The 27074-nt window shown below is 39.7% G+C and overlaps 1 protein-coding gene across 1 annotated transcript; it reads right to left on the bottom strand.

The window, feature by feature from the left end:
- Window positions 1-1743: 1743 nt before the first annotated feature.
- Window positions 1744-27074, bottom strand: KdelR (ER lumen protein-retaining receptor). Its single transcript, XM_080265976.1, has 6 exons — window positions 26932-27074; window positions 24582-24682; window positions 22656-22814; window positions 9405-9551; window positions 8568-8673; window positions 1744-3232 (listed from the first exon to the last, which is right to left on the bottom strand). Exons 1-6 carry the CDS (start codon window positions 27020-27022, stop codon window positions 3198-3200), a joined length of 639 nt encoding a protein of 212 aa, XP_080122102.1. The 5' UTR covers window positions 27023-27074; the 3' UTR covers window positions 1744-3197.

The following is a 27074-nucleotide window of genomic DNA, read 5'->3' as shown; positions in this document are numbered from 1 at the left end:
GTTGTGGAAACAATGAAAAAAGTCAAAATGGGGAAAGCCCCAGGAATTGATGGAGTGTGTGGTGAAATGCTGAAGCATGGGGGAGAGATAGTAGTAGAATGGATGTGGAAGATGTGCAGATTGGCCTGGGAGGAAGGGAGAGTCCCGGAGGATTGGAAGTCAGGGGTAATCATTCAATTGTACGATGGGAAAGGAGAAAAAGAAGTATGTGGTAATCATAGGGGCATTTGTCGTCTTAGTGTAATAGGAAAAGTATATGGTAGGATACTTTAGAGAAATAACAGAGGAATTAGTTGAAGAACAGGGAGGCTTTAGGAACAGAAGAGGTTGTGTAATCCGATATTCAATCTTAGATCTTTAGTGGAAAAGTTTCTAGAGAAGGGAAAGAAGTTGTATGCAGCCTTCATGGATCTGGAGAAAGCATATGAGAGGGTGTATAGACAAGGATTGTGGAAAGTATTAAGAATATATGGAGTAAATAGGAAGTTGCTGAATGCTGTGAAGAGTTTGTATGAGGGTGCTAAGGCTGCAGCGTGTGTGGATAGTGAACTGAGTGAGTTTTTCTATTTGAAGGTTGGGTTGAAACAGGAATGTGTCATGTCTCCATGGTTGTTCAATCTGTATATGGATGTGGTTATAAAAGAGAAACAAGGTAGGGCAGTGGATGTTGGAGTGGCCCTGGTGAGAGATGGCAGTGTTTGGAAACTCCCTGTACTGTTGTTTGCAGATGATACTGTGTTGTTAAGTGAAAACGAAGGGGAGCTGCAAGGCTTGGTGGATGAGTCTGGGAGAGTGTGTAAGAAATGGAAACTAAAGGTGAATGTAGGGAAAAGTAAAGTTATGGTCTTCGAGAGAGATGAAGTCAGCAATAGTACAGTGAGGTTGGATGATGAGGAAATGGAAAATAAGAGTAAGTTTAAGTACTTGGGTAGTGTGATGAGTACGGATGGAAGTTTGGAGGGTGAAGTGCTTGAAAGGGTACAACAGGAAGAAAGGTTGCTGGTTCCTTGAAGGCCATGATAAGAAACCGAAGTGAGTGTGGAAGTGAAAAAGTTATTACATGACAGTATTGTGATACCAACTCTAACGTATGGAAGTGAAGCTTGGACGTTGTTGGAGGGACACAAGTCAAGAGTGAGTGCAGTGGAAATGACTTATTTAAGAGGAGCCTGTGGAGTCACATGGAGAGCCAGACTGATAAATGAGGATGTGAAGAAGTGTTGTGGTGTGGATGTGGATGTGATAGGAAGCATTAGGAGAAATACACTGAGGTGGTCTGGCCATGTGGAGAGGATGGAGAGTGAGAGACTGACGAGGAGAGTGTATGTGAGTGAGGTGGAGGGGGAGAGAGGGAGGGGAGGCCAAGGATGAGATGGAGGCATGGAGTGGAGAGGTATATGAGAGAAGGGGTGTGAATTGGGAGCAGGGCAGTCAAATGGCGAGGGACAAGGTGACGTGGAGGCAATTTGTTTGTGGCCACCCTGTATAAGGGATTAAGGCATCTGGCAATAGATAGATAGAATAACTTTTAACTTATCCATCCATTTATCATCCAGTCCTACGTTGCCCTATGAGAAGCACAGGAGCCCAGGGCTAGGCAGGTTGGTCCTGACATTTAAGATGAGATATTCAACAATAAAAGAATGAATGACTGATGAATAAATATATAGTAATCTGCATAAACAACCAACAATGTAAACTATAAGTTTACAAGGCTCAATGACCAGTCAAAATCATACATCATATATTATACAAACTTTATTGATCAATATAATGACCTTCAATTTTGTTATTGAAAATGGTTGCTATCTTTGCTACTCAATGATAAAGGACAGCAAAGGAAATTAAGGGACAACATTGCTGGAAGAGTTAATTCCTCTTGATAATGCTTACATGAATGTTCAGTATCTTGGCATTCAAATGCATACTTTCCTTCTTTGGCAGTGTTTATTCCCAATATATATGTATGTAACCATATAAAACTGAATACCTGCTTAACATAATCAGCATTCTGATTACAATAATTTCCCTTTTTCACAATGCTCTCATGAATCATCAAGTAAACCATTAACACAGTAAAAAGGGGGGTTTATAGGTGAACCTTTGCCTAAACAAATAAAAGCTTATATTAAAGACATTCAATATGTGCACGTTGGAAGTTTTGTCCTTCACAATAGGACTATGCTACATGTTAGAATGATTCTGGGCAAATTATCACTGGTACAGTTACCTTCTGCAACAAGGTGTTCACTTGGCAACTTGTACCAAATGCCTTTAAAAAAAAAAAAAAAAAAAAAAAAAAAAATACAACAAACACTCAGCTGTCACAAAAGGTAATCTAATGCCACATTCATTCAATAGGAAAAGTCATGAAAACAAATTTCAAACAGAAACTGAAAACCTTCCATACTCCTGGAACTATGAACAACGGTTGTGGAATATACAGCACTTGTATTCACATTCATCAAATGGAGAAAGGACATTCCCGTACAAAATACCATTCAATTTAGTACAAAAACAACACATTTTACTATGCTGAAAAGTCTATAAAATCAAACGTTTCCAATTAATACTTGTGCAGTTCCTAACAACCTAAACAAGTAACAATGATCTTGCAAGCCAGAGAAGTTTTTGTAAAGTTACACACTATGTATGCTTAGAAGACAAACTTAAAACAATGGCTTCCCTTTTCTCACACTCAATATCAGCCCATCTAAATGTAACAAATACTTTACTCATAAAGCAATGTGATACTGACAATAATTATCCCTATAATAGAAAAATATTCTGATATAAATTAACTTACTGAAGTAAGCAAGCTGTAGCATGCAGCTCAAATCTCTCAAACATCAGTGTATTATTTGCTCTCTCTAAATAATATGAATACCACCTAAAAAAGCAAAACTTCCTTTACAAACTCTGTCTTGGTAAGTCATTAACTGTGTTCCATCCACTAGTCTCATTATGACTCTATGACCATGGACAGAACTAGCATAGAATCACCTGGAATCAAATACATACATTTGTTCAGCATGTTATTTTCATACTCCAGTCACATTCCATATCCATGAATAGAAACAAAAAGCCTGGAGTGAGGGGTGGTGTGTACTAGAGGCCAGCTGAGGAGAAAAGGCTGCCTAGGTGAGATGAGACAGCACCAAGAGACTGGGTGGGGTCAGGCAGAATCATCAAGCTGCCTAGGCTGGCAACTGCAGCTTCTTACCTTGCAGAACTGGAAAAGATGATGAACAACATAAACAGTCATTAACAGAGAAAAACATGGCCACTGAAATACTCATCATCCACACCTCTTTTTCTCATCTAAGGATGAGGCCAGAAAACCAGGAATGAGAAAGCATTAAAAAGGGAAACTGAACAGCATGCCCAGTGAAACAGGTCAGACACTCATACATGTCCATAAAATCTTGGTTCCACCCCATTGGTCTTACCATCTCCACATATTATTTTTTTTACTTTTTAATACACAAAAGCTCTCACAATACAGTAATAATCTTCCCTCAAGTGGTCTCTTTACCAGCCTCACACTCCATTTAGCCATATGTACACAGTACAGCTCCCAGATATTTAAAAATACCAACCTCCACAAACATCTCGCCTCCCATTTATACCCCGCAATTTACTGTGCTTCCCCTTTGTATCTTAAACTGTATGCTAAACTTGACTGACTCATCCTTTTCTTTCAAATACAGGGAGGCCTTGAGTAACATGGCTAACTGCTTCTTGGGAAATACTGCCCTAACCAAAACTGCATTAACCAAGTACAGCCGTCTCATTATATGACTGCTTGCTACGCGATGAATCGTTGCAATGATAGTGCAAAAGCTATATCCCTCGGAATAATGATAAAAAAACAGTCAAGATTTCGCTCCAACAATAACTGCGACGGCCACCTCCAAGAATCTCATGTGAACGCAGTGACGCATACAAGCTGAGAGTCAGCTATCTGTGTTAACATGGCAGCTCAGTGTTTTACAATTACTGTATAAGTATTGTGACATCACTCATATACAGTACAAATTTTATTGGTAGAAATGGCAACAATTAAGCTCTATACAGTAGTCATACACCACAACCCCTCTCTCCTGATCACAGTTTGTTGAATAGAGACAGGGAGCTGCCCTTTAAAAGATTCAACAGAAGCCAACTGCCTCATACATGAGGGTAACTTACTGTATAACCTAGGGGCTATATAGGTAAGGGCTGATCAGAGAACAATGACTTATAAACAGCTCCATGCTCGTCATGGTGTAAGGAATCATCTTCATTTTGAAACATCTCACACACACACACACACAAAACATGCACACAACCCATACAAAACATATACACACAAAATAAACAAGGAAGCAGATCACACTCGACTGGACAGGAATCATGCTTTGCTCTAGCAACATTATAGCTGTTCCTGACCACATCCAAGGCAGAAGAATCCTGGAACAGTTTACCTATTGCACTGTTTAAAAACTGCACTTCAAATTACCACATTACAGTATTTAAAGCCCTACTGCACCATTATTTACTTCTGTTTATACTTGTATTTTTTTTTTTTTTTCAAATGCCATCAAATTCATTCACAAAACTAACTTCTGAAGATCACAGTCATTCCAACATCAAAATAGTATGGTTGGCAAACAGGCAAGTGAATAGCCTCTATACTTTATCACTCCTATGTCTACTTTTCTCACTTTCAACTCCTTACTATTACATCTGTATACACACACCATGAGGGCCTCTCCACCAGAGAGAGAAGCACCATCCATCATTAGATGCAAGTTTTTGTCTGTAACACATGACTATCACGCTTCTGAATTGTGACCCGTATCCTTGATGGTACCAACTCCCACATCTTTCAAACTCTGAGGACAAGAGCCACTATTCAATAGCCCGGGAGTTTAGCCTTGCTTGGAGACAAAAATTTGTATCTCATGATGGATGGTGCCTCTGCCTCTCAAGTCAGGAGGACTTCACAAACTAACAACTAAGGCAACAAACAGATCCCTAGTTATGCACCTACACCAGTATTAAAGAACCACTAAGCTTCTTCCCAAACTGAACACATGTACAACTACTACCATCATAAAAGGATTTTTTTTTTACCCCCAACAAACTCCCTCCAACATCAGTCACACCTAATACACACCGTAACCATAAACCCAGCCAATCCACCTCATCATAAGCCTTTGCTAAATTTGCAAATGAAACATATTTCTCAACTAATATCATCACTGTATACACCAAATTACCCTTTCTAGAGCCACACTGTTCTTTATCATCTTTGTTACACAGTACTACATAATCTATCTATAAGTACTCTACCATACATCTTCCCTGATTTGCTCACTGATCTAATCCCTCTACAATTCTTACTGTTCCTTACTACCTTTTCCTTTGTACAATGGAACTAGAACTTGCTTTCTCCAGCCTTCTGGTACTTTTCCTGTACCCCATGCCAGCCTGCCCACACTGTAGAAAGAGGAGATTCACAAAACGACTCTTTAATTTCTACAAGTACACTAAAGTATCACAAACCTGTACAGACAGACACAGACACATATCAATTGTGGAAATCATAGCAATATATTAATGACACTAACTTAACTACAATCAGTAATGATTTGAATATGAACTATTATGGTAGCTTACTTAAGGTAATAAACACTACAAACAATATATTAGATCAGTGATGTCCTATGCCTCCCCATCACAGGCCCCCATTCTTTCTGACACTCTCTACAGTACGACACATTGCAGAACATACAGAACAATGCCCAGTGCATCACCACTGGCTGCAAAAAAACACTCCCATTGCTCACTTACATTTTGAAACTAAAGACCTCCCTGAAAGAAAATATCATAATATGAGAGGCGCATGGTCCTATGATGAGCCTGTGCTAACATACAGCACCTTTTTAAGTACATGACAGAGCTACATAACACAACTACACACATGAAACAATCACCAAGCAATCATTGCAAGGCCCTCTTCAACAACATTCCACCTCTAAAAATTCCAACACCAGCACTGAAGAAATGCTTATACACTAATTTCATGTGCAGGGCAACACAACACCTCAATCAGAAGAATTAGGGGAGATGATACACCATCAAGATTGGACACGATTTTTACACGACACTGTAATGATATACAGAAATTACAGTATCATTGTTCCCCTAGGAATGAGTGACCACCTGGTTATGAAGATGGAGGTACTGGGTGGGGACACAGGAGAAAGAGAAGGGACATATCAACAAAACAGATATAACTATGGGAGAGTGGATTTTCACTCCTTAAGTCAGTATTTTGGAGTGGAATGGAGAGGGGGAAAGAATAGAAAGGATACAAAGGATAGCCACAAAATTGACATCAATCTGGAGGGAGTTGTCTTATGAGGAGGGATTGGAAACGCAGAAATTGCCAACCCTGGGAGAGAGAAGAGTGAGGGGAGATTTGATTGCAATGTTTAGAGAAGTAAAAAGAACAGAATGTGCAGGCAGAGAGGACCTCTTTGTGAAAGATGATGGAAGAACAAGAGGACATGAATTCAAGCTGAAGAAGAGTCGATGCCTCAGTGATGTACAGAAATTTAGTTTTCCAAACAGAACTATGGACAACTGGAGTAATTTAGAGGGAGAGGTGGTGTGAGCAGAGAGCATCCATGTGTTTAAATCTAGATTGAATAATAAAAATTTGTAGAAATGAGACGGGACAACATGAGCTTAGCTCAAATCCTTTATAATACAATTAGGTAAATACAATACTACAAGCTCCTCCTCGCAACATCCAACCACCTGAGATATCCTTAATACAACTGAGAGAGCTCACCTAGCTAGGGAGACCAAGACATCACCCAGCCTTTCTCACTTAACTTAGATTCAGACTGGGTGGACTAACAGATACAAACACCACATGCAGAATAGGTCCACACAGCATCACATACATAATGGCAGACTGCAGAGCACATGCTACACTAAGATGCATACACATTGTCAATAGTGTAAGGAACCTTTGGAATAACCCCATAAGGGTAACTGCTTGGTCAACAACTCTGCTCAGTCAGGTGGACCAGGGTTATGCAACAATAACAACTAAAGTGTAAATTTTTTTTCTTCTTTCTTTGTTCGTTGGTACACTGACAATGTAGAACCCCTCAAGGTATAGGAGCCTTGTGCAGCAGCACTCTTTTGCACACCCTTAAAACTGGCAATACTGAAATGAAGACAAAATGACTAGCATAAATGTCCAAATGAGGCCAAGTGCTACCAGTGCATGCGAACTCAGGGAATCTTCAAAGTAGTGAAATACTAATGATATTAGGGAACAAGTATGAAGTGTACTATAAAAGAGGGTGGCATGGGGATGCGTGCACCTCAGCACCATTGCAAATGCATACAACAGAATCCAGTATGAAAAACTAGTAGCATTCATTTTTTTCATTCACCGTCAAATACTATGTTGCCCCATGAGGAGCATAGAAGCCCAGGGCTTGGCAAGTTGGTCCCGACATTTAAGATGAGAGTGACCAGTCTCACTCATCCCTGAGTGGCATTACGTGAGCAATAAACCCTAACCACCCCTTGGATATAAACCTACACAGGCTCAATCCAATTGGAGCGCCTCAATTACTCGCTAAACCACCAGGTGCTATCATATGGTTCTATGGTTACCACCCAGTGTAGTAAATGGTTTCCTGGTGTACAGCACCAAAGTGTTGCCCCTGGGTAGAAGACTGTTGGCTTTAGTCTCTCTGGAAAGGGCAGTTTTTGAGGGGTAACTGAATGATGAAGGTTCATGAAGGATATTGTTTGGCCGGAGGTTTAGGAAGGCTGTAGTGGCTGTACAAGATACAGTCAAAGCAGAAAACAAATGGATGAGGGCAGGCCATGTCCTCTGTATAACAAATGGACAACTAGGGAGTTGCAAACTTATGGATAAGGCAGACAGAGAACAAGATGCCTATCTGAGACAGATATCTGCTGGGAACAGATGGACCACACACTAACAGCCAATAAGTCAGAGTGAAAAGGGTGGGAGATGCTTTTGTCCTGCAGTGGACTGACTCAGGCTGCATTATTGATGATGGTGAAGTTAGGCACACATTTTATGGGACACCCTGACACAATAACCCTAGCTGATAAAAGTTGCTAAATAAGGCAGAAATCAGCAGAAGAATGGTATGTATGTCAATATCAAAGCATGAATTTTTTCCTGATAATTTGTAATTCAAAACCTAAACTGAAATAAACAAGAATCCCTTTATCAGTCCTGCAAGTGCCACAAACTGGCACATTTTTTACTGTCGTTTCTCTTTTAACTAGAGTCTCCTTTTCACACTATTTACAGTATTATACTGCCATTTCTGTTATTTTTTGTATTTCTTATTTGTGCAATTTCTTTTAATGATTTACTGCCATATGGCCTTTGTTTCCAGGCACTAAGAGTTTACTTTTGAATTAAATTCAATACCTGCATACTTTAGACAAAGTCATTTCTGCAATAACATACCAGTATCTATCCAAATAAAAAAAAAAATGTCAACATAACAAACCTTTTGTTACATATAGGTAGAAGAAGTCACAGTATAGGACAGTCTGCACAACACCAGCAACGATGGCGATCAGATCATAAAATCCTTCTGCATAGTAGCGGTAAACCTACAGAGAAATAAAGAAAATACACTGTGACATTTGGTTAAATAATCACGGCAACATGAACTCTATTTTGAGTTCTTATTCTACAGACATCACAGCACAATATTTGTACCCAATAAATTCAGAAAACAAATGAAAATTTTTGAAAGAGGCCTGCCATATGACAAATGATGCCAAACCATCTTCTACTGAAGCAACTACACATGCAAGAAGGTTATGTGACATGTAAAGAACACTGTACAATCAGGGTCTTAGTTCTTCTAATTTTCCAATTAATATATTTTTATAATCAGGGCATGTACGTTACCTTCCTCCCTGACCCATCACACTAAAGAAAGTGATCTATGCTCAGAGAAAATATCAGTCCTCTATCAACTTATGAACATTAGGGCAGGGGGCACTGAGATGTAGCTGTAGTGGACTACCGGGAAATGAATATCTCTTAACTGTTCAACAGGTCTGTGAACATGCCTTAAGCAATTCCGTGGACATATGAACAAATGTAAATCCTTCTAATACTGTGATAGCTTGAATATTCTGTGTTAAAGCAACAACAACCAACACCTTGCTGCAAGTTGCCAACAACACAATGGCAACAACTCCCACTCCTGTGTGTGTGTGTGTGTACATACATGAATGTAAGTGTAACTGAAAGGAAGGAAGAAAATGGTCGATTACTGCATAACCTGGTTTATGTTCAAGTACATGAGGCAGATTTTTTTAGGTTTACCAACCCAGTTAAAGATGTACAGTGCACGGTAGGACCCCAGAGCAAATAGGTAGTGAGAGGTAATGCTCTCTGCCTCTCCCGTCTTGGACACCATGAAAAGTTGGGGAAGGATTGCCACTGACTCCAGGTAGATGCTGAATGTCCACAATATCTGAAAAAAATAAATAGATAAATAAAATAAATACAGTACTCAAGAACTGTGCTTCAGTGCTTACACCCTGCCTAGGTAAACTCTTTCACTTTTGTCTGTCAACTTGTACCTTTCCTTCTTGCTGGAAGTTTGGTCTCATTCAGCCAGTCCCAAAGAAGGGTGACCATTCCCAACCCTTTATCGTCCAAATGCTTTAACATCCTGTGTCTCAATAGTTCTCAAGTCAGTTCTTAACAGAATTACAGTATTTTAAAGCATCTTTCCTATCACAACCTTCTTTCTGATCGTCAGTATGGGTGCTGTCAGGGGCGCTCCACTGGCAATCTTCTCACCTACCTTTCAGACTCCTGGTCATCCTCCTTTCGGGACTTTGAAGAAAGCCTTGCCATTGCACCTGACATCTCAGAGGCTTTTGATCGAGTCTGGCATAAATCTTTAATTTCCAAACTACCCTCTTAGTTTCTATCCTTCTATCTGTGCCTTCATCTATAGCTTCCTTTCTGGTCGTTCTATAGCTGCTGTTGTAGACGGCCGTCGTTCTTCTCCTAGATCTATCAACAGTGGTGTTCCTCAGGGTTCTGTCCTATCACCAACGCTCTTTTTTTTATTCATCAATGACCTTCTAAGCGGTACATCTAACCCTATCCACTCGTATGCTGATAATTCCACCCTTCACCTTTCCATCTGGTTCCCGCAATGTCCATCTCAGCAGTTACTTCAACAAACAAGGGATGAGGCTATGGCACACCCAATGTCTGACTTGGCTCATATCTCTGACTGGGGCAAAAATAATCTTATTTTTAATGCATCAAAAACTCAGTTCTTACACCTATCCACCCGACACAATCTTCCACAGGAGTATCCACTAATGTTTAACAATATTCAGCTTAATCCTGCATCATCCTTGAACTTGCTTGGGGTTTCATTCACTTGGGATTTATCTTGGAAAGATCATATAGCATCTCTTGTAAAATTGCTTCCAAGAGATTAGGTGTGCTAAGCCGACTCCGTACCTTCTTTACCCTTGCACAGTTGTTGACTTTATACAAGGGTTTTATTCGCCCCTGTTTAGAGTACAACTCTCCTGTGTGGGGAGGCTCTCCACATACAGCTCTTCTCAACAGGGTGGAGTCAAAGGCTTTTCATCTTATCAACTCTCCTCCTCTTACTGGCTCCCTTCAACCTCTATCTCTTCGCCACACTGTTGCATCTTTATCTCTTTTCTATCGTTACTTCCATGGTCACTGCTCCTCTGAACTGTCTGCTTGCATCCCTCCACCTCTACGACAAGCGCATAGCACCCGTCTAGCAGCAAACTCTCATCCCTTTTCTGCCCAACTCTCTAATGCAAGAGTTAACCGTTACTCCCAGTCCTTCATTTATGCAACAGGTCAATTCTGGAACTGTCTCCCTCTGTCTGTATTTCCTACTTCCAATGATCTTCAGTCTTTCAAATGCAGTGTGTCCAGGCATCTCGAAATGTTGAATTTGGCTCTCTTGTATTGTTTTTGTTTTTTCTTGGAAGGAATGGTTTGTGGGCTCCTGGCCTTTGGTTCCTTCTTTCTTGCATAAAAAAAAAAAATTCTCCTGATCCAAAACAGTTAAGGAAAGTCGTTCTGGCTAACGACAAACCTCTCTTGATCCAAAATAGTTTAGTCAAGGAAAGTCCTTTCAAATAATGACCTCTATATATATATATATATATATATACTGTAAGACCTCACACTAATGGACTAATTGGGGCCCAAACCATTCTGAAAAATGCGAAATTCAGATAAAAGCGACATACGGACTTCCCCCTGCTACTCTGGACTTTTTCCAATATATACTCGTATATCACATTAGTCCAGATCGCATGAACGGTTTTTAAACTGTTTTGACTACCACTGCAGTACTGTATTGTGTAATACTTCACTACATTAATCAAATGGTATAATATATATACACCAACACACATACTACCACACCACAATGTCACTAGATAATCATCCCACATCATCACCCCACACCACCTTCTCAAACCAATAAGCCTCTGAGCAGTCATCTGGCAGCAGAGTTGCCCATGGGGTGTAAATTGCGCTGTACTTGTGCCTGCAGTCCACGTTTGACAGATCCAACTGAGTTCTGTACCTCGAGGATCTAAATAACAGCTTTCCAAATTATATATGATAAGCAATATGAGCCAGCATGTTAAAGGCAAGCTGACTATACAGTGCAATTCCCAAAACCCAATTTCTAAATCTTACACAATACCATTTTACTGAGAATAATGAATGCAAATTTACTGGGGAAAAAAAAAAAAAAACCTGCAAGGGTAAATTTGCTGCGACAGTCTAAACTAACCCATGCTACCTCAGACTAGCCTGACTTAACCCAAAGGCTTGCTTTAACTACAGATATACCTCAATATATAATACCACTAGATGCGATACTCCGGCTTGGTGATGGGGGTCAAAATACCACAGCGCCCCACCTAACGATGGCCAAATTTCTTTTACCGATTTTGACGATATTTTAGACTAAATTGTGTTTACGGTGATTTATAAACTGTTTTTAGACTTACATTAATGCGTTTTAGCCATACATGGGGTGAACATTGTCATTTTGGAGTACATTTTACTAACCATGATTTTTTCCAGACTGAAAATCATCAAATATACTTATATTTGATGATTTTCAGATTCTATTTGTTGGTTTTAGTGAGGTATTTACAGGTGTTAGGATTAGGTTAGCTTCTTTTACCACTGTTAGGCCATTTGGATTGGCTATAAACTTGTTTTTGGACTCATTTGGGTAGGTTTAGGACTTGGCTGGGGGGGAAACCCAAGGCTCAAAAATGCACCACAATACTTTACATGTTAAATCTACCCCAATTTACGATACCCCGCCAAACGATGGGCTCTTACTTAACCAATTGCATCGTTAAACCGGGGTATACCTGTATTGTGTTTTGCCCCCTGGGTGAAAAAATCATCAGCGTTTACTGCCAAACTTCCACATTTAAATCCATAAAATTTTTTCAGAGAAGTATAGTAGTGATGATACAGAGTGTAACAGCAAGAAAACAAAATGCTAAGTATCAGTAAAAAGGTGGAGCTTCTACACAAGCTGGACCAAGGTCACTCAGAAAGCAAGCTGTGTGATGGCTAAGGCTTTGCTACTATGACTGTTTACAACAAGAAGCAACAGTGAAAAAAAGTCCGTCTATCTATATATTGCCAGATGCCTTTGTCCCATAAGGGGCTGTCACAAACAAATCACCTCCATGTCACCCCTGTCTCCAGGCATTTCACTGCCCTCCCCATAGCTCACACCTGTCTCTGTCATACATCTCTCCACTCCATGCCTCCAACTCATCCTTGGCCTCCCCCTCCCTCTTTCCCCTCCTCCTCACTCACATACACTCTCCAGTCGCTCTCGTGAGGCCAGTCCAGTCGCTCTCGTGAGGCCAGTCCAGTCGCTCTCGTGAGGCCAGTCAGCTCAGACGTGCTAGAGACCTGTGGTAGTGTTGTGCTAGTGTGCTTTAGTGATCTGTGATAGTGGTTGTGTTAGTGTGTTGTAGTGATCAGCGATAGTGCTGTGCTAGTGATCCGTGAGTGTGTGTGTTGTGGTGACCCGTAGTGACCCGTGATAGTGTGTGCTACCTTGTGTGAACTAGTGCGTAATGGCTTCCTCGGCAGAGAGCTGTGTCCCCACTGCAGGTACTGAAAAGGACTACCTTGAATTAAAGGAGGAACTTCTCGAACTGAAGCGGGAGGTACAAATTCTCAGGCAGGAGAAGGCACAAATGAGGGAATTGTTGGAGGAGATGTTGGAGGAGAAAGAGAAAAAGGCTGAAGGTTGGACACTTGTAAACAAGGGTGCAACGAAGTTCACTCTTAAAAAGCAAACGGAAATTAAGACAACTAATACATTCGACACACTACGGGACGAATGTGAAGGGAAGGCAGAGAGGGAAGTAGAGGAGAAGGACGGTGAGAGAACTTCCAGTACAGGTAAGTATAAACAGAACAAGAAAGGTAAGAAAAATGTTGTTGTTGTTGGAGACTCCCAGGTGAGATATCTGAACAGGGCCATGTATACTCCACTCGCTAAACATGTGTGTCTTCCAGGGGCCAGGGTGGCTAATGTGGCAGATAAAATTTCAAATATCGTAAAGGAAAGTGGTGACAAACCCACTGTGTGCCTCAGTGTAGGAGGCAATGATATTAGTAGCCGTAAGAGTGAGGTACTGTGGAAAAGGTACAAGTTGATGTTAGAAAAGGTTAGGGAGAGGGAGGAACCCCTGTAGTGCTTGGTGTTTTACCAAGGTGGCGGGTTGGAAGGGAATGGTTGAGCAGGGCAATAGGGTTTAATTGCCGCCTTGAAAGGTATTGCAAAGATAATGCAATACCTTTCATAGACAGCTGGGACCGGTTTTATGGACGAAGTGCCTTGTATAGTTGGGATGGGACTCATCTTAGCAGGCAAGGAGTTACTGTTTTAGCTGGAATGATAGATAGGGAGTTGGAGGGATTTTTCGAGATTGAGAAGTAGGTGTACAGGAAGATGCAGCAACTACACTCAGAAATCATTATTACCATGTTTGGATGGATGCATCGATACTTGCAAAATTAAGAACAAGTTCAACCAATAGTGTAGATACATCCACTCAGGCACCTCAAATTGAGCAGGCGATGATAGATGATAGAACAAGCGATGATAGAAGGGCGATAAGCGATAGTACAAAAAATTGTTATATTAGTAAAGTAAAGAGTTTCCCAGTTAGTAATAAAATAAATAACAGTAAATGCCAAGGTAAAGGCATAACTACTCGTAATAATCTGAAAGTGTACTACACAAACAGCCGGAGTTTACGTAATAAAATGGATGAACTGAGGGCTTTAATTTGTACAGAGAAAATAGACATTGCCGTTATTAGTGAAACTTGGATGAATACAGACACTCGAGAATTTTTAGCAGAATATCAGATAAAAGGCTATAATATTTTTGTGTCAAACCGTCAGGGAAGAAAGGGGGGAAGGGTAGCTATTTATGTAAATGATTCATTAAACTGTTACAATAAAGCAGACATTAAAGTAAATAGGGACACAGAAAGTGTCTGGGTTGAAATTAGTAACAATAGGGAGAAATTAGTCTTAGGAGCAATTTACAGATCCCCAAAATTAAGTAGAGCTGATAGTAAATACCTCTGGGAGGAAATTAGGAAAGCATCACAGTCCAGCTTAGTAATAATTGTTGGGGACCTTAATCTGCCAAGGATAGATTGGAGAAATCAGACAGGAGATGCAGAGTCAGAGGAATTTCTAGAGGTAGTACAGGATAATTTCCTTTATCAGTATATCAGGGAGCCCACCAGAGGTAATAATATACTAGATTTGGTTTTAGCTAATAAAGAAAATATCATTAGCGATATAGAGGTTGGTGGACGACTTGGTAATAGCGATCATGAAGAAATTAAGTTCAAATTTGTTGGGATGTCTGTTCCACTGAAAATACCTCCACCGTTCCTAATTTTCGTCTAGGAGATTTCGATGGCTTAAGAGCTTATTTTCGAACGGTATTCCACTGGGAGATTAGCTATTTGAGGGAATGTCAGGTTAGTGGGGATCCCCAGGTCATAGGTCAGGCGCAGGAAGCACGTGGGGACGTCCGTCAGGTGTCTGTGAGGGGGGAGGTGGTAGATAGGAATGTAGTCCAGGTGACGGAAATTAACTCAGCTCCAGTACCAAACAGACGTTCGACCAGTGAGAAGTATAACGAGTTAATAAATATAATATACGGAGGCCAAGATAGATATATTCCTTCAAAACCGTTTAGAACTAACAATTCAGAACCAAGATGGTTAAACAACAGATTAAAATCTCTCATAGGCCAAAGGAAAGGAATATATAGAAAAATAAAACGTGGAGAGGAACACTTACGTAACCGATACACAATTTTAAATAGAGAAGTAAAAGAGGAGATAAGAAAAGCAAAGAGAAGTTATGAAATTAAGGTTGCAAGTGAATCAAAAGTAAACCCCAAGGGTTTTATCAAATGTACCGAACGAAAAATAAAGATAGGATAGGACCACTCAGAACAGAATCAGGTGACATTACCAGTGAAGATAAAGAAATGTGCTCCATCCTAAATAATTATTTCATATCAGTATTCACCAAGGAAAATCTAAGCCTGGTCCCTCAAGCAGCAAATATTTACCATGAGAATACGGAAAATATTCTTAGTAAAATAACCATTAGTAAGGAGGACGTATTGAAAGAAATTAACAAGTTAAAACCTCAAAAATCGCCAGGTCCGGACGATATATATGCAAAAATTATAAAAGAAACCAAAGAAGAATTATGTCAGCCACTTTTAACGTTATTTAATGACTCTTTAAGTTCAGGAGAAGTTCCAGAGGCGTGGAAAACCGCATAACGTAGTGCCCATCTTTAAAAAGGGTGATAAATCAGCTGCGTCGAATTATCGTCCGATAAGTCTAACGTCAATAGTAGAAAAAATGTTAGAGTCAATTTTTGGCAAATAAGATTAGAGAACACTTAGAAAGATTTAATCTTATAAACGAAAGTCAGCACGGATTCAGGCAAGGGCGATCCTGCCTCACAAATTTGTTGTCATTCTACTCGGAGGTCTATGAGGCAGTAGATAGCGATAAAGCTTACGATGTTATTTATCTGGACTTTAGTAAAGCTTTTGATAGAGTCCCACACGAAAGGTTAGTTAGAAAGGTTCGAGCACACGGTATAGAAGGCGATATCTTAAAATGGATAGAATCCTGGCTGAAAGGACGAAAGCAGAGAGTATTAATAAATGGAACTAAGTCGGACTGGGGATTAGTAACTAGCGGTGTACCACAGGGTTCAGTACTCGGTCCCTTATTATTTATCATATATATAAATGATCTAGACTTAGGAGTCAATAGCAGAATCAGCAAATTTGCCGACGATACAAAAATAGGGCGTATCATTAACTCGACTGACGGTTGCCATTACTTACAAAAAGACCTCGATACATTGTCCAAATGGTCTAAAACTTGGCAAATGGAATTTAACGTTGAAAAATGTAAAGTACTTAACGTAGGCAAGACCATTGGAGATACTAAATACAGCTTAGATAACAAAGAAATTAGCAAATCGGAATGCGAGAGAGATCTAGGAGTTATGATTAGTAACGACCTTAAACCTAGGCAACAGTGCATTAATGCGAGAAATAAAGCAAATAGGGTCCTAGGATTTATTTCGAGAAGCGTGAGCAATAGATCATCTAAAGTAATACTGAAACTTTATCTAGCATTAGTAAGGCCACATTTAGACTACGCAGTACAATTTTGGTGTCCTTACTATAGAATGGATATTAATTCGTTAGAAAATGTACAGAGAAGAATGACTAAAATGATACATGACGTCCGGAACCTGTCATATGAAGACAGACTGAAAAGACTAAGTCTGCATTCGCTAGAGAGCGTAGAGTAAGGGGAGACTTAATTGAGGTTTTTAAGTGGATGAATGGTATAAATAAGGGAGATATTAGCAAGGTACTTAAAGTGAGCATACAGGATAGAACTAGAAATAATGGTTTCAAACTAGAAAAATTCCGTTTCAGAAAGGAAATCGGTAGAAATTGGTTCGGTAATAGAGTAGTAGACGAATGGAATAAGCTACCTAGTAAAGTAGTTGCTGCCTCTTCCATTGAGAGTTTCAAGCATAGGCTAGATAAGCATATGACAAATAAGGGGTGGATATAGAATAAGGAAAATATCATAACCAATACTAATTCAAAAATAAATTTTCTTTTCAGGTTACACTATGATAGTCTCTATTCTCCTTTCACACTTTTCTGTAAAATGTCCACGCCAGTTTTTCTATACGGCGTGGTGTTCTTTCTGACTTTTTCCTGCCGGCTTCGGCTGGAGGGTTTGGAGGGCGGGGGAGAGCCTTCTTCTTTGCTATCCTTATCTCATTCTAGTAGTTCAGTTACTCTTCTAGGAGCTGCCTAGCATGGGCCAACCGGCCTACTGCAGTTATCCTCTCTTCTTATGTTCTTATGTTCTTATGTTCTTATTAGTCTCTTACTCTCCATCCTCTCCACATGACCAAACCACCTCATTGTATTTCTCCTTAAAGCTTTCCATCACATCCACATCTATACCACAATGCTCTTTCGCTTCCTTATTTGTAAGTCTGTCTCCATGTAACCCCACATGCTCCTCTCAAATAACTCATTTCCACTGCTCTCACTCTTGATACGAGTCCTTCCAACAAGGTCTAAACTTCGCTTCCACATGCTGGTATCACAATATTATTATGCAGTGACTTTTTCACTTTCTTGCTCATTTCTCTGTTCATCACTGCTTTCAAAGAACCAGCAAGCCTTCTTCCCTGTTGTACCCTTGTTAACACTTCATTCTCCAAACTTCCATCCTTACTCATCACACTACATATACAGCTATTGAAAATATCAAATCTCTGATAAACAGCAATAATTCACGTGAATCTACATGTGTCACCAATGACTAAGTGCTCTTAGAAAAGTTCTAACAATGGAAGAATGAAGGAACTGTCATTTCCCGATGTTTACTCAACTGATCATGATACAAAGACTGAAATGGATGCCCATGTGCAGAGTTGTCAAAATTAATCTACAAATGGTACTAGATTGCAACAGACTGAAGATAAAGAACTTGAAAAATGTCTCTAGAATACAATTCAGAAAAACTGTGTTCTTGGGTAAATATTAATCTCTTATACTGTACAGCCAAAGACAGAATAACATTGACGTCCTATGCAAAAACTAATTTGTAACTACAGTGCCAATAATTTGTCATTTGTTGCTAAAATATGGAAAGATAAATATCTCTGGAATAGTATGGAAAAATACAGAGACAAGAATATTTTCTAATACCGTACAATACAATTTTGCTAGTCGTAAAGGTACATACTATTTTGTAACATGGTGCCTAAAGTTGATAGATAAGTAACTTTGTGTGTTCAGCAACCCCATTAACCAGCTATGCTGAGCTTACCAACTACCAGCTGGATTAACTCAAAAGTATCCAGTTGTCAATGTTCTTTCATACTTTGATCTGTATACCAAAAATAACTCCTCCAAAGGTGTGTGAATGTTCATGCCTGTTAGGTGGAGTCAGGATTGTGGGGGCTTAGATACTGAGTTAATAATTTAGAGGTTCATTTCACTCTTCATGCTGTTAATTGGTTCTCCCTCTAACATATCTTCCCTTGCCTTCTCTGCCCTACATCATCCATTTTTAAGTGGGAATAAGTCACAATGATGATGATGACATCTGATCATAACTGTCCACAAACAGCTGAAGCAGAAAAAAAGGTACACTGTATCTCTCAATGCTTAACTGCACAGTGTGGTGGTGAGAAATGGAAAACATGGGTCACTGAAGTTATTTTGGAGTAATAAACTGGATATTTGGAGAAATCATGTCAGAAGGCTATACCTTACTCAAAACCATGACTGCCAGATAATGAATTATAGAATGGCTGCAGTGATTACTGAAGAGAATATTAAAAGGCAGGTGGATGTCTGTGCACATGGCAACGTGATGATAGAGTGCAGGATTCCAGTTTTCCAAAAAATTCAGATTTCCGAATGCCTACTGACCCTGAGCATTCTGGATTTTGAGAACTGCATTGCATTACAATATTGCACTACCAACTATGTTCATCATCAGCTGCAGGTGGTACACCAATGTTAAAAGAATACAGTACTGTACACTACTGTAGCTTACCTGTAACATCCTTCCAACATACCCTTTCACCTCCAGTTCCATGGGCTTCATTGTAAACAAAGATATTTAGACATTATATTCTTATTCATTTACTGTATTTTAACAAAACAGCTTTAGTTGAGGGAAAAAAAAGAAAAAGAAAAAAAAGAAAGCACTGTAAATTTACAGAGTATCAACACACATTTCTGAATACAAGTTACAGTAATATATACCATGCATCAGCAAACTACTGTATTTGGTTTACAAATTACTCCATACTTAAACAACTTCACAACATAAAAATAGTCCACAATGGCTACTTTCAGGATGTTACAAAAAGCGCAGTATGCACTATACTTTTTTTTTCTAAAAGCATGATGACTAAGAATGCAACAATTACAATGCTGTGTTTACTCCTCCCAGACTGATTCTTTGTAAGGAAGTTTACCTCTCCTGCATCACTGTTTTATAACCAATGTAAATTTGATCTCATTTGAGGCTTGCAGCTTGGCCTGTAGAGACCTTCACTGCGCCTCTATAAAGTCTGCATATCGGCAAGGGTTAACACAATGAACTTTTCTTTATGCAAGGGAATACTGTATTCATCAGCATAGCACTAACAAACAGTTTCCAACCTGAGGTCGAAAATAAAATGTGTCATACGCAGGAAATAATAAAAAACTGCATAAAGTGATACTGTTTAAGAAATTCACAAAAATTACCCCTTCAATGAAGATACACATACATTTTTTTATTTTAACCTTCCAACCTCAGATAATTTTGTCAGACTTACAGCTTTTTGAATCTGATGGGGTAAATACAGAGTTCATTAATTCCTATACTATTAAAGGTCTGCCCTAAATGGAATGATTTCAACTGCTGGAAAAATATGTCATGGAAATAAAGGGGTTAAATATGGAGAGGTCTTAATAAGGACCACAACAATTTCAGCTTTTACCGCTGCACAGCTAACTCTTAATGCTTTCTGTGCCAGACGTTTCTCTCAGCTAAACAAAACTGCCTGATGGTAGTCCAAATTCTTCACTTTATTGGAAATATTAAAAGGAAGTTGACTTCTCAGACACTTTATACAAGATGCCAGAAATACAAATACATTGAAACTTCGACATAACGGACTTCAATAAACCGGAATTTGCTTTTATCAGGCTCTTGTAGAAGTTCAAACCATTGTATGTAAGGCAATTTCACACTGGTTTAGAAAATGGGCTGTACTGTATTGTATTGTTCTTTCAGTCTGACCACCTTGAATGGAAACAAATTATTCTGGAATGAGGTGAGGAAATGTAAAAGTGACAGCGGAAAGAAATGAAAGTGTGAAGGATTAAGTGGTAGATTATTAACCCCTCGGGATAAAGTAAGGACCAGATGGAAAGAATATTTTGAAAGCCTTATGAACAGATAGAGAGAGAAGAGCCACTATAAACATGATTGGTTTTGGGGGTGTGCAGAGAAGGAATGCAGTGACAGGAAACGTAACACCCGCACAGGTGAACACTGTGAAGCGGCTGAAAAATAGGAAAGCAGCTGAGGTTGATGAGGTGTATGCAGAGATGATTCAGGCTAGTGGAGAGAATTGAATGAAGTGCTTGTTGGAGATATGTTAAAAGGCATGGATGAGTGAAACTGTGCCAACAGAATGGAAAAATGCTGTGACCGCACCCCTGTACAAAAATAAAAGTGAGCAAAGTCAGTGCAAGAATTACTGTGGCATAAGTTTACTGAGTGTGGTAGGAAATGTATATGGAAGATTTATTAGAGAGAAAGTAAGAGAGATATCAGAAGTCCTAGTGAGTGATGAACAGGATGGCTTTAGGAGTGGTAGAGAATCTGTGGATCAAATAACTGCAGTAAGGCAGATAGTGCAGAAGGCTTGTGAGAGGGACCATAAGGTGTTTATGGCATTCATTGATCTGGAAACAGCATACAAGAAAGTTGACGGAGATTTGTGGAAGGTTCTGGAAACGTACGGTGTAGATGGTAAGCTGCTAGGTGCCGTCAAGAGTATTTATAATGGTAGTGAAGCATGTTCACTCTCATCTTAAATGTCGAGACCAACTGCCTAGCCCCGGGCTCCTATGCTCCTCATGGGACAATGTAGGACTGGATGATGGATGGTTGGATGGTGAAGCATGTGCAAAGGTAAATGGGCATCTAAGTGAATGGTTCACGATCGGTGTCGGCATTCGAGAAAGGTGTGTGATGTCCCCATGGTTGTTCAATATATATATGGATGGGGTGATGAGAGAAGTAAAAACATGAGTAATGGATACAGGGATGGCATTGGTAATGAATGGTGATGGATGAAATACAGTAATCCCTCCACTATCCGATGTAACAGAGCCAAAGGCATGTCAGGAAAGTGGTCCCGTCTGGAAAGTGGGCCCCTGGCTCCTGGACTGGTACTTAAGGACCCTAACCCAGCCTAACTTTGAAAACCACGTAAATAACTCCCTACCGGACATGCACAGCACCTATTTAAACTTATTTAAGACGCTATTCACACCAATAACGGATATAAAGCATGAAATAAATGAAAAGGAACCAAAGAATAAGGAATAAGAAGTAACTGTACCTCAGCCAGGGTACTTACAGCACGTCTGTGGCAGCCTTCTCTAAGGCTTTGGCAGTGGTGAAAATGCTCTTGAAGCAAATACAGTAATCCAGTGTTATGCTACACTTACAGTAATTCTTTGCACTGTGAGTTATAATTGTTTAACACCACATATTGTTAACTGCACCACGCCAGTTTCAACCGCCAGTCTGCACTCCACAGTTAATCCTTTGCACTCTGAATTCTAATTTCTGAGCACTGCACAACACTGCAAATTCCCGTGTGATCTTGTGGCGAGGTACTGCAGTTTATTCACCGTTTATTCACAAAAAACGAGCACTTGCACCATCCATTGCGATAAGCATCTACTCGTGATCGCAGTTAAGCAGTAACCAGTGGTGAGGGAGGAGCAGGGTTGCCAGATCGGAGCTCGGCCACATTACCACACTCAATTTTCATTACCAATTTAACTTTTCATTGCCAAATTCATAAAGCTAGCATTTATTCTTCACCAATTATATATACAGGTGGAAATAAATGTAATCACTCTCCTTATACAGTAATTAACAGCATGTTGATTATTTTCACGCTATGTAGGCTGGCAGATTAATCAGAGACAGCAGACAATCCACCAACTCCATCCTGTTTATCCTCATACATGTGAAAAATCCGTTTGGTAATGCATCATTCTGATTCATTACCAAACGAATTTTTTATTACCAAATTGGCCCACATTTATGGCATTCATAATAATAATGATGATAATCCTTCCACAATAAAAGTGATGACTTACCTCAAGGGGTGAGAAGTCATGATTGATGAGGAGGGACAAAATTACTGTTGGGATGAGCAAGAACTCCACACGAAAGGTGTCATGATTATGGTCATATGTGGCCTTGAAGCGCAAGTAGATCAGGTACAAGGTAGCATATGAGGCAGCCAGGAAGATCACCTGAAACACCACATGCATTAAAGAATGGCTTGTGCTTTATATGCAAATACAGTTTTATTTACTATACTTATCAGTACAATCAATATTTGACTGCAAAGCCTTTGAAATATTTTGAGTTCTAGACAGAAAAATGATCATACTCTTCAACTTATCAAAAACTTTTACTTCATGCCTATACCTAATTCCTATAAGAATGCTTTTTCTTCATGTGTCATCATGAAATGAACAGATTACACTGGAAAAAAGACAACTGTTATGCAGTTACATGAGGTATTCCAAAAAGAGGATGTACAAGGGTGGTTCTTGAGAAGACACATTCATGACATATGAATTTTTACAAACATCACTATGTACCAAGTTTCCTCTAAAAATGGAGTGGGTAGGATACAGAAATAGGACAAGAGGAGCAGTAAAAAAAAAAAAAACTAACAATGGAAAACCGGCAGAATGCAATAACACACCCAATCACTCATTCAAGCCACTCAATTATGGTTCCACTCCAAAGGGAACTAGCCACACATTTTTAAGAGGACTTTACTAATGGCTATGTGATACAGCCATGCTGTTAAATGCAAAGTTCAATCTCATATTAAATGTCAGGACCACCTTGCCTAGCCCCGGGCTCCTACATTCCTCATGGGGCAATGTAGGACTGGATGATGATGATGATGATGATGATGACAAAATGAGAATGCATCCCTTGCAATGTGGAACTCTAAACAAACAGCACCTCATTCACCTATAGCTGACCTCTTCAAATCTTATATATGCTCAGCTTCTACAGCTATAGCTAACTTGTCTCCTGTAAATATACTGACCAAATCTGTTTTCAAGCTATCATCTTCTAAACCTTCTGCACTTCAGATCCTAAAACTTATTCACTCACTCTCTTCATAATCTTACTCATGACAATTATCTCTATATAACTCCGACCACACACACACACCTCTACCAACCAATCAAGCTATGGCACTGCTGTGTTAGACACTGTGCCAGATAATATAAAAACATTAATTCATTCATTCACCATCTAATCCAATGTTGCCCCACGAGGAGCATACGAGCCCAGGGCTAGGCAAGTTGATCCTGACATTTAAAGAGAGTGGCCTGCCTCACACATCCCTGACTGGCATTACATGAGCAATAAACCCCAACCACCCATAGGATTATAAACCTGCACCAGCTCAATACGACTGGAGTGCCTTAATTACCCACTACCATCCCGCGTAGCAGATGGTTTCCCGGTGTACTGGAAACCATTTGGCTTGTTACTCATTGTAGAATCACCATAGACAGAAGGAAGAGGAAAGAATTAATGAAAGATAGACGAAGAGGAAGTAAGGAAGGAAGAGAGGAAAGGGGAGGCACCTGAAAGCACCGGTATATCGAGTGAGTGGATGGTGAGTGCCCCCACCTACCTCACATGAGGTAAAAAAGTCTAGAGCTATGAGTCAGCATCAATGGGTATTTAAGGTGGCCAATACCAATAATATATACATATTCTACAAATTTATTATATAAGAATCTTAGAAATATCTAAAAGAGTTGTTCTTTATTTCCAATGTACTACTACTAAAGTTCCTTCTTACTACCAGAATGGACTCAAATAACCAAATGCATGTAACAGGCAAATTCTACACAAGAAGAAGACAGAGGAGACCAGCAGTTAATCCATTAAACATCAAATTTACATCCAAATGTGGCGTCAAAGTCCACCATGGAACTGTACATGTTATTAACTGATGTAATAATGAATTCAACACTAACCTTCATGGATGAGTTATAGAATGAGATGAAGTTAGTGAAAAGATCCAGGTAGCGTGTAGTGTACGTGATGGCAAACATCAGCTGCGACTTGCCAGAAATTCCTGAAAAAATACAACAACTTCACTCGCCTGGGTCTTAAAATCTCCATAAGAACTAAGTTTTATATCAGTACCAGTGTAACCAGGTACTATACTGTACAAATGCAAATACACAGTCAAAAAATATCCATTGTGTCTCCATAACGTATAAGTACTGTGCAGTACTACGTACGATAAAGTACAGGAGTTGGCCTCTTGTGAGGTTTGGGCTGCAAGGAAGTTGAAAATATCTATACTGATAATTTTCATAGTATCAGCACTAATAGCATTTAAGAATTATAAATACCATGTGAAAACAGCTTTGACATAATACTTCTATCTATCTATCTATCTAATGCCAGATGCCTCAATCCTGTTCAGGGTGGCCACAAACAAATTGCCTCCACGTTGCCCTGTCCCTCGCCATTTCACTGCCCTGCTCCCAAATCACACCCCCCTCTCTCATATACCTCTCCACCCCATTCCTCCATCTCATCCTCAGCCTCCACCTCCCTCTCCCCCCCTCCACCTCACTCACATACACTCTCTTCGTCAGTCTTTCACCCTCCATCCTCTCCACGTGGCCAAACTACCTCAGTGTATTCCTCCTAACGCTTCCTAACACATCCACATCCACACCACAACGCTCCTTTATATCCTCATTTGTCAGCCTGTCTCTCCATGTGACTCCACAGGCTCCTCTTATATAACTCATTTCCACATAATACTTACTGAACAATATTATGCTTCAAGTTATCTGTAAATACAGTACAGAAAATATACATGCAATTTCTCAAACACTGAAGAGATGGACAGTCTTCAAAATCATAATTTCCTTTTTACAACAAAATGGTGGTGGTGACCATCATCCATTTGCTTGATGTAGTGCTGCGTACTTCTTCCTTCACCTTTATCATTCTTTTTCTGTGTCTGACCTCCACTCTTCCTATTTCGATCATCTTTCCTGTCACTTTTTATTACCCTTCTTTCCTTTTCGGGTGGCTTTACATTGAGTGACAAGCCTAATGGGTTCCCATAAGCCAGGGAACCATTAACAATGCTAGGTGGTAACCATATAACCAACCTACACATCCCCTACATGTCAACAAGTGGGTTGGAGGAGGGTTAGTGCCCCTTCCCGTAAAACAACTACCGTAACTCAAAGTCAAACTGCCACCCCTTATGGGATTATTGTGTCTGGCTATAGCTAGATGGGTCATGAAGAATTACTAATACTGTAGAAGTAATACCATTTATGTTATTATGGGACACCTGTTTATATATAATTATTACCATACTAATCTTTTGGATCATGAAAATTTACCATTCATATCCTACTCTTTCTAACATTATAAGAACATATGTTCGAGAAACACCAGCTATCTGCTTTTAATTTCATGCCCTTACTACTTTTAATGGCTTTGTAGATTATATAGTAACGTTACAGTGTAGGGCAATGGTTAAAAAAAAGAAAAAAAAAAATGACATATACCAATACTAAAATAATAGTCCAGCCATTCTGAAGGAAAAGGAAATAACCTAATTATAAAATCACAAAGACCGTATAAAATGAAGCTTTCCTGGCCATGCATCTTGGAAGGCAGCCACTTCATGAACGTGGAAGGTTGACGCATGCAAGCACAGAACACTGCCTTTCAAAATACCAAAGAATTCACTATGCAAGTACCGGTATCTATGTACAGCACAATGAGATGTACCAGTAATATACTACTGCTGGTGACAGTTGCTGTGATGGGGAATGCTCTGCAGCCTACTGTGCTGGTTAGTTCTATTTCATTAATTTACTGACTCATCAACCCTTAGCCTGCCGGGTCAAAGAGGGAATGTTTTCTGCAGTAGAAGTTTCCCTGCAAACGGTCACTGCTTGTGTAACCTCATGTTTATTTGGCATGCACTTACATTTGCCACATATTCATGCAAAACTGCTATTATTACAACAACTATTATTAATGTTACCAACACATAACGGACGGCAAAGCAGCAAATGGCATCAAACAATTGACATCGATGCTGACATCCCATCATACAAACAACCGCACCTTAAGGGAACATATATCGCGTCTGACTACGAAGGAATGTGGGCACCATGGTCTCTGTACTGTTTAATCAGTAAGTGGTGTACTGTGCACCCGATAAGCCTAGTAATGTCAAAACATCAGCCGCTCGTTCTATCAACAGACACTATAAACAAACCGGGTTCACTCAGACTTTACCCAGTTTACCCGTAAAATTATATAGAGTTCTAAGCCCACCTGCACATGATCGACTCGTCCATATCTTCAGAAGCAAGATGATAATTGCCAGTAGGTGGGAAATATCCCCAGCCAATCTAAAAATATTCATCTTTGGACGATGTGACGAGCAAGACCCGTGTGGCACTAATGACGTGGCTCTC

The sequence above is a fragment of the Coenobita brevimanus genome, chromosome 18 (genome assembly GCF_032717465.1).
Source record: "Coenobita brevimanus isolate Jiangsu-jjx chromosome 18, ASM3271746v2, whole genome shotgun sequence".
Classification (NCBI taxonomy): Eukaryota; Metazoa; Arthropoda; class Malacostraca; order Decapoda; family Coenobitidae; genus Coenobita; species Coenobita brevimanus.
This window is presented reverse-complemented; position numbering and strand designations above follow the sequence as displayed.

Coding starts and splice junctions, on each gene's coding strand:
- KdelR (XM_080265976.1), bottom strand. CDS start 27,022: ATGAATATTTTTAGATTGGCTGGGGATATTTCCCACCTACTGGCAATT. Junction 22,815..24,581: donor TCTATAACTCATCCATGAAG/GTTAGTGTTGAA, acceptor GTGGTGTTTCAG/GTGATCTTCCTGGCTGCCTC. Junction 3,233..8,567: donor CTACCTATATGTAACAAAAG/GTTTGTTATGTT, acceptor CATCTTTTCCAG/TTCTGCAAGGTAAGAAGCTG.